This window comes from Mustela nigripes, chromosome 7, assembly GCF_022355385.1.
Source record: "Mustela nigripes isolate SB6536 chromosome 7, MUSNIG.SB6536, whole genome shotgun sequence".
Taxonomy (NCBI): Eukaryota; Metazoa; Chordata; class Mammalia; order Carnivora; family Mustelidae; genus Mustela; species Mustela nigripes.
In genome coordinates, this window is record NC_081563.1 from 54,784,921 (window position 1) to 54,793,689 (window position 8,769).

Below are 8,769 nucleotides of genomic sequence, written 5' to 3' on the forward strand. Positions count from 1 at the left end.
TGCCTTTCCAACCTGGCTCCTGACCCTGCCAGCTCATACTGGGGTGTGGGCCTGCGGGTGCTGCACCGGGGTGACAACAAACAGTCTATATGCGCCGAGCCATTTTGTAGTGGGTCCAAGTCGGTACACTGATGCAAAGATAGCAATCCTCCTGAGCAAACGGATCCTCTTCTAGCTCCAGGGCTCGGATAGTCCTCTTTTTTGGTTTTTGTTCTTTTGGTGCGCTGCCTGGGTGGCTCTGACACCTTAAGGCCGCTCATCTGCGGCTCCTCCCCCACGAGGTTCCTACTCCTGGAACCAAGTACGCCTTCGCCCACAGCTCGGGCACCTCTCGCACTTCCTCCCTCTCACTGCACCCTCGCATTTCCTCCTCCTCCTCCCGATCCAGCCTTCCTCCCACCTGCCCGCCTCCAGCCACATGACAGGAAGGGCTCCGCCACGCGACGTCACCGACGTCCGCGCCCCCGTCGCTGTCCTCCCCCCGCACCGCACGCAAAGGGCGGCCCACGGTGGGGAGAACGTGGTCGCGCGCTCCGCGATCCCCAACCAGAGCTCGCCAGAGCACCCCGGCGGCCGCCGCGGAGCCCGCGCGCGGGTTCCCGGATGTGCGCCGCTCGCGGAAGCCCCGCCCCCCCGCCGGCTCCGCGCGCGCCCCCGCCCTCCGCCCCGCCGCGCTCCGCTTTCCCCTCCCTCTCCCGCCCTCCCCCTTTTTCGTGCCTTGAGGTTGCGGGTCAGCGCGAGCCACTGCAGTGAGTCCGTTACGGCTCCGGCGCGAGAGCTAGGCTGTACCCCACGAGCCGCCTGGCCCCCTCTCCCCCCTCTCCCCTTCCTCTCTGCCTCTCCCCTTTCTCGCTGTCTCTCCTCCCTCTCTCTCTGTCTCCGAATCTCGACCTTAATTTCTCTTCTTCCCCGCTCGCTCCCGCGTGCCCAGTCACCCGGCCGGCGCGGGCCCCGAGGCACCGCCTCCCTTCCCCCAACCTGCACCCCCTCCCCCGCGGGCGTCCCGAGGGCCGCAGCCGCCACAGCCCGGCGCAGCTGGGCCGCCGCCGCCGCTTCCTGCGGGAGCCCTTCTGAGCGCCGACACTCTTCTCCTCCCGCGCGAGCCGTCGACCGCCGAGCAAAATGGTGAGACCTTTGCTTCCCCACTGCACCATCCCTCCTCCGCCCGCCGCTTCCAGGGCCGGGGCCGAGCCTCGATACCCCCGGCCGGCTTCCCCCAGTGGAAAATTCGAGAGACCCGGCCCAGCTGGGGCCGCGGAGGGTCGGGGAGAGCCCTCAGCGGTCCGGGTGCGTTGGCGGCCGGCAGCGGGTGGAGGCGGTGGGCCGGCTGCCTGACAGGACCGCGGGGCCCCCGCGCCCGCCCCCGGGCCCCCGCGGGGCGCCCCTCCGCCTCCTCCCTCCGTGCGCGCCGGCCTCGACCCCCTCCTCCCCGGCCTTCCGCCTGGCCCTGGCCCCTCGTCGCCCTGCACTACTTCTTTACGGACCCCCCTGCACGGGGCCCCCCCCCCCCCCCTTCCACCCCCCAGACTCACTCCTTCAAGTTCGGGCACATTCCAGAATTCTGGGGAAATAATACGTGGTAAATGGCTTTTTATATAAGACCCACTTTCTCTCCAGAGCTGTTCTCTCTCCCACTCCATTTTCCAGCAGTGAGCCTTCGCAGGGATCCTGCCACTTACTTCTCCCCTCTCCTGTTCGTATTTTGGTGCTGTTTGCAGACCTTACGGGGTTCCTTTCGCCGCTGCTTTTTCTCTCTGCACGGGCGAACCGGAAAGGTCCGAGGTGTATAGTCCTGAAAACGCAGTCTCTAACTCGGTCTTTGATACACGGGGATACTTGTTTTCAACGCTTCCTGGCTGTCCACGGCTTTTCGTTTCCTTTGTTACCTTCCTAAATCTCGCTTGTGGTTGTTTTTGAATCATGGCGATTTAAATTTTGTCTTTCCTTACCCTCGCATTAATCCCTAGGTAGAATTCATTGCTGTAGTGTTTCAAACCGACGCTAGGGGTGTGTCTCCCGCCTCTGTCACTGTAGCCAAGAAATCAACGACGCCCTTTTAGCCTGTTACCTTACCGGTTCCCTCGCCCCGGGTAGCCGCTGCGGTTTCCTCTCTGCGATCGCGAATTGTATACGGAGTAGGAAAAGTTCGCAGGGCTCTTCCATACGTGTCAGATATTCAGACATGTGATTCGGTTGTTCAGCTTTTTCCAAGAGTCTTCCAACAGTTGTCAGGAGATTTTTTAGACCGATTGTTTGACGTTGGGTAATTTCTTGGATTGTATTTCACCCTGGATGTAGAATTTAAGTGTTTCAAAATAGAGCGGTGGATTAGCAAAGGGAGAAATCCTGTTGACGGCAACTTAAAATCAGTTCGATGGGATTGTGAAGGAACAAAGTGACACTAGAAAATTCAAGTAAGTCAGCTTTTATTTAAAATAAAGGACAAATGATTAAGTGCACTTATCAGTATACTTAAAATCCAGGTTATGAAGAGACTTAATAAATGATTAGTGAGTGATATATGGAGGAAGTTTTTCCCGGCCAACTTGGAAGGCAGCTCAGAGACAGCTTTGGCCCCCAAAGTTAGAAAACTTTTGGTTTTTCCAGAGTACAACAGAAAACAGTTTAGATCAAGGCCATTAATAGTGCAGTCTTTTTGTTGGCATAGTTTTTTTGGAGTTATGAATTGCATTTGAGTGCTTTACTGCCGTTTTCCTTATATATATATTTTACTTGAATGTCATGATCTTGAAGATCTTTGACCATAGCAGTGAATGTTTTTAACAGCATTTGTAAACAATAAGTTGTGAGGAATAATGACCCAGCCTTTTGTTGCTTACCTGTTATACATCAGAATGAGCTGGTTTCCAGGTGTTTTTTTTTTTTCCCCCTGTAGCGTCCCCTCCGGAACCCCCCCCCACCCCTTTTTTTGACCAACAGATTGAATTTGGGAAATTCTTTTTTAGCTCTTAAATTTACTTTCCTCATACTCAGTGTTTTCTTATCTTAAAAGAATATTCTAAGGTTTATCTTTTGATATTTTTTTCTTCTAGGTCATTATTTCCCTCTTTCCAGTTTTCTTTTCCGTATTTTCTGATTTACTTTTCCTTCTTTCTTCTGCCATTCTCTCAATACCTTTTCAGGACCTAGTTAATTTATTGTGACATTGGCTTCCCAACCTTAGAATTATTTTAGTCTGTTGAATGCAGCACTGGTTTCAAGGTATCAAGACCATACCTACAGGTCAACTCTGCTGTATGGGATATTAATTAACTCACATAATTTGGGCTTTGGAGTGATCTGGTTCATTTTTCTAGTTAATGGAGCCTAGAATTCTGAAAATTTTCACTCCCTTTGGGAAACTTTATTATAACTCTTACTGAGTATCATGACCATATTGACAATTTTGTCAGGGGGTTTTAATTTATGAATTAACTTACAAATATCACTGATTAATTCAAGTAAGGGGTAAGTGAAAAGATTGAATTGAATTTACCAACAGTCCTTTCCGGTAGGTATTTATTTTAGTTGCTATGTTAAACGTAGTTTCTTTTTTTTTTTTTCAAAGATTTTATTTATTTATTTGACAGAGAGAAATCACAAGTAGACGGAGAGGCAGGCAGAGAGAGAGAGGGAAGCAGGCTCCCTGCTGAGCAGAGAGCCCGCCCTATACGGGACTCGATCCCAGGACCCTGAGATCATGACCCAAGCCGAAGGTAGCGGCTTAACCCACTGAGCTACCCAGGTGCCCCAGTTACCTGGGAGTCAAGTCTTTCCCTCCCTCCATCTCTTTTTGAATCTTAAACTGCTGAGCATGCAGGTGGCTTGAAGATTTTACATACACAGACACACACTTGAGTACTGAGCTTCTAGGAATATCCACCCCCCTCCCAGTTGTCTGATAAAATTGTGTATGTTTACTGAAGTAAATAACTAGATGTCTTCACAATTCTTTTCTCTGGGTAGGCATCTGTTTTAGATAAGAGTACTTCAGAGTTACTGCCATGCAGAAAAAGAATAAAATGATTGAACAGAAGAATGTTTGTTTAGGTCTGTATGATTGAAAAGTCTCCGAGTAATTTTTGGAGGAGTAAATTTTGTAGGGGCGTTATTTTACTTTATTTTCTATTTATTTTAATTAATTAATTTTTAAAGACTTTATGCATTTGAGACAGAGATAGAGAACACAGAGTGAGAGGAAGAAGCAGACTCCCTGCTTAGCAGGGAGACCTATGTAGGGCTCATCCCAGGACCCCGAGATCATGACCTGAGCTGTAGGCAGATGCTTAACTGACTGAGCCACCCAGGCCCCCCTTTTGGAGCATTTCTAGAAACTTAGTTAACTTTTCATGCATCAGAAATAGTTTTCACCATGTACTTAGTATAATTTAAAAATAGAATTTTATTTTGGATGCATATATCAATGTGGTGTGTAAGTAATTGGCTTTAATTTTATAAATGATGTTTTTATGTCTTTGTGTTTTTGAACTTTTTATTAAAATTACTTCCACAATCTGGGGTGCTAGGGTGGCTCAGTTGGTTAGGCATCTGCCTTTGGCTCGGGTCCTTATCCTGGGGTCCTGGGATGGAGCCCTCATTGGGCTCCCTGCTAGGCGGGGAGCCTGCTTCTCCCTCTCCCGCTTGCCCTGCTTGTGCTCTCTTTCTCAAATAAACAAATAATAAAATCTTTAAAATAAAATAATTTCCAATCTGTAAACAGAATTCAAAACATTTATTGCTGTTCGTGATACCTGCAGTTGGAGTTGCATACAATGTATTTTAGTTCAGATTCTGTGACAAAGGCTGTATAGCAACAACAAAGTAAGCAACCTCTGTATTATGACCTGTAGAATTAAAATTCACAGTAGTCATGAGAAGAAAATTTCTCTGTTCATTATGTCCCATAGTGGATGAGAAAATTAAAAGGGCATAGATTGTAAGGTAAAGAAGCTGAGGATCAGTCAGCAAAGCAATGTGTGGGACAGATAACTGTGGATAGATCAGGCATCGTTCTAGGTAGTAAGGCAAGCAAAAGTACACGGCAGTATAAGGAGGTCAGCTTGGGCCAGGAGAATTAAGCAAGTCAGAGGGCTTAGAGGCTGGTCAAGCAACAGGAATTCATTCATATCACAAATACTTGTAGCTTTTGTCTGCTGTTCACTGGTTACTGTGCTTGGTTGTTGAAGATATTAAAATGTCTAAGGTAGGTCTTCTATCTTCATTTAAGTTTAGAAAATAATCAAATGCTAGTAGGTATGAAAAAAGTTAGTCCAAGTTACAATATGAGTAATGCACACAAAGCCTAATAGAAATTGAGGAAAGAGCAAGATCAGTTTTATCTGGGATTAGGGAAAGTTTTATGAAGTAGGTGAAAATTAACTTGGGTCTACAAAGGTTGTTAAGATTGCAGAAGGCAGAGTTGGAGGCATCTAGGAAAAGATTCTTTAAATCCTGGAGATAGAGAAAACTTTATTTGGAGCACTGATACTTGGAACAGCATTGTCATCATCATCTGGGAACTCGTTAGGTCCTACCCAGACCAGCTGAATCCAGAACTCTGGGGATGGAGGCAAGCAGTCTAAACTTTATAACTTTCTGGTAATTCTGTTATATGCTAATTTTTGAGAGCCACTATTTAGAAAATAGCGAGGAATATGTTTATTTAAATCTTAATTGAGTATCTGTTGACATACCTCACACTGACTGTACAAACATAAGACACATTTGTAATTTCCAAGGAACTTAATTACATGGAGCAAACAAAACAACTATGCATTGTGGCCCTTGCTATTAACAGACTAAACACGGGGTGCTTGAGTACTTGGTGTAGGGGTGGGGTGCCTGGCTGGTTCAGTCAGTGGAGCATGTTACTCTTGATCTTGGGGTTGTGGGTTCAAGCCCCACACTGAGTGTAGAAATTACTTTAAAAAAAGAAAAAAAGAAGTACGTGGCAGAGGAGAGGTTTAATCTGAACTGGGATGAGGATGGGGCAGGGAGATAAATGGCACCCAGAAAGCTTCCTCAAGAGAGAGAGATGGTGTCTGAGCTGAGTCTTTTTATTTTTATTTTTGGAACAAGAACCAAATTTTTTATTCATTTCTTGTGTTTGAAGTATTCCTTGAGGACATCCTTTGCCGGGTATCCTTTACCATATCCCTTAACTACCACACAGCTGCAGCCGGCCACTTCATGGGGTTTTCCCTCTCTGTCAGTTTTACAGAGGCCTATCCATTCATCTTGTTTCTTCTGTCATCAAGCTTGATTAGGTTGATTTGGTGTTCAGCACAAAGGGCCTCCACCAACGTGATATACATAGGCTCATCACAGTTGGATGCAAGTATACAAAGATGGGCTTGGTGCTTGTCTAAGTCTTTGGCAGCTTTGCCAGTTCCATGTGCTAGGCCATCGTGGATGAGGGCAGTCTTCAGAACCTCTTGTAAAGCAGTATTAACATCCATTATGCCTTCAGCAGCAATGTCTTCCTTGGCTATGGTGCCGTGGCGGTGGATTAGTGAGTGTAGCCGAATCTTGACTGCACCCAAGCCTCTGGCTCTGCGAAGCTCAGTGGTGGCAGGGAAGGAACTGAGCTGAGTTTTAAAAGGATGAGTATTGGGGTGCCTGGGTGGCTCAGAGGATAAAGCCTCTGCCTTCTGCTCAGGTCATGATCTCAGGGTCCTGGGATCGGGTCCCACATCAGGCTCTCTGCTCAGCAGGAGGCCTGCTTCCTCCTCTCTCTCTCTCTGCCTGCCTCTCTGTCTACTTGTGATCTTTGTCAAATAAATAAAATCTTAAAAAAAAAAAAAAACTTAAAATAAATAAATAAATAAAAGGATGAGTATTTAGCCAATGAGAGAGGTGGTCTAGAGAACTTTATGTTTAAAGCAATAGAGGCATAATATATATAAGCCAGTTCAGTATGGCTGGAGGGTGGAGGGTTAGGGTGGAAAGGAGAAGGAGGGTGGTCAGTTAGATTGAGGCAAGATCATAGAAGAGTTTGCATATCATATGAAGGAGTTAAAGTTTTTTCCTAAACCAGTGGGAAACTATTATTTTTAAGCAGGAGAATGACATTGTCTCCTTTGTCTTATTAGAGAGATCAGCCTGGTGGCCATGGGGATAATAAAATAGGATAAATGAATAAAGGTATGGTGGCCAGTTAAGAAATTGTTACAGTACTAATGTGAGGACTTAAAAGACTATAGGAAGAGTTGAAATGAAGAGGAGAGACCAGGTATGAGACACATTTTGGAAGGTAGAAGAGAGGACTTGGTGACTATTGGATTGTAGGAAGAAAAGGTATATGCAGTGTGTGGCTTCTGACTTCGGTGACTGGACAGATGATTGTGCCATCCATTCAGCAAATATTTATTGAGCACCTAATGGGTAAGATTCAGTTCTACAGATATAAGAAATGTCCTGTCCTCAAGAAACTTGCAGTTTGCTCGGATGACTGTCGTATTATCTCCAGCATTCTCATCATTTGGTAATTAATACTTGGGATGCTGTATTGCAAGATTCTGTAAGTTCAGTCAGATAGAGCGCTATGAAATATTAATGCTGCTTACTGCATAGATATCGTGGCCTAGGATAGAGGAGACTTGTTAACCTGAAGGTAGGAAGAGGTAATGTATGTTAGAACAGTGATTCTCAGTGTGTGAATCCTGAACTGGCTGCATCAGCATCATCTGGGATTGTTTCAGAAATGCACGTTCTGTGCCTAGGAGGTATTAGAAAAGGAGATATGAGGAAGTAATGTTGATTTCTGTTTTGGACATGTTGAATTTAAAGTAGTTGTGGATTGGAGCACCTGGGTGGCTCAGTTGCTTAAGTGTCTGCCTTTCTGCTCAGGTCATGATCCCAGGGTGCTGGGATGAAGCTGTGTGTGGGGCTCCTTGCTCAGCTGGGAGAGAGTCTGCTTCTCCCTCTTCCTCTCCCTCTGCCCCTCCCCCCTCCGCCCGCTCTTTCTCTGTCTCTCTCTCAAAGAAACAAAATCTTAAAAAAAAAAAAGAAAGTAATCGTGGGTCATCTAGGTGGAAATGGTGAACAGGTAATTGGATCTCTGTGTCTGGAGCTCAGAAGAGAAATCTGGATTAGGATTAAAGATTTGAGCATTGTCTGTCCGGGTCTCTCAGTAGCTGAAGCCATGAAACTGGATGAAATCCTATGGAGAAAGAATGTAAAATGAGAAGAGGGTAAACCCTAACGCTGCATTTAAGAGGTAAATCGAGGTTAAGCAATCCCCAAAGGTTGTCTGAGAATAAATTGCCAGAGAGTGTTGGAAAATTAGTAGAGTGATGTCAGATTTGAAGGAGTCAGCAGTGCCTAGATACTACAGAGATCAGGAAAGAGAAGAACTTAAAAGTTCTTGGAGGCATCAGGAGAGTTCTGGTGACCCTGGCAACAGTACAAGAAAACACCATTTTGTACTGGTAACAAGAAAAGCCAGGATGCAGTGAGTTGAGGGATGAATGGGAGGCCAAACATTGAGTATAGATATTCTTTAAAATTTTGACTAAAAGGAGACCAGATAAAAGCTATGGAGTTTAGGTATGAGGAAGAATTTATTCTGGAGTAAAAGTAAAATTTATATCTGGACCAGATAAAAGCTATGGAGTTTAGGTATGAGGAAGAATTTATTCTGGAGTAAAAAGTTGAGGGATGAATGGGAGGCCAAACATTGAGTATAGATATTCTTTAAAATTTTGACTAAAAGGAGACCAGATAAAAGCTATGGAGTTTAGGTATGAGGAAGAATTTATTCTGGAGTAA

At 45.8% G+C, this 8,769-nt stretch overlaps 1 protein-coding gene and 1 pseudogene across 1 annotated transcript in view; one reads left to right on the forward strand and one right to left on the reverse strand.

Moving 5' to 3' along the window:
* Positions 1-655: 655 nt before the first annotated feature.
* DNAAF10 (dynein axonemal assembly factor 10) overlaps positions 656-8,769 on the forward strand; it is a 100,337-nt gene continuing 92,223 nt past the window's right edge. Inside the window, 1 exon segment of the mRNA XM_059405953.1 lies at positions 656-1,125. Within this exon segment, the coding sequence (XP_059261936.1) occupies positions 1,123-1,125 (3 nt within the window). The 5' untranslated portion in view covers positions 656-1,122.
* The window catches only part of LOC132022150 (small ribosomal subunit protein eS12-like), a 7,061-nt pseudogene continuing 4,050 nt past the window's right edge, over positions 5,759-8,769 (reverse strand).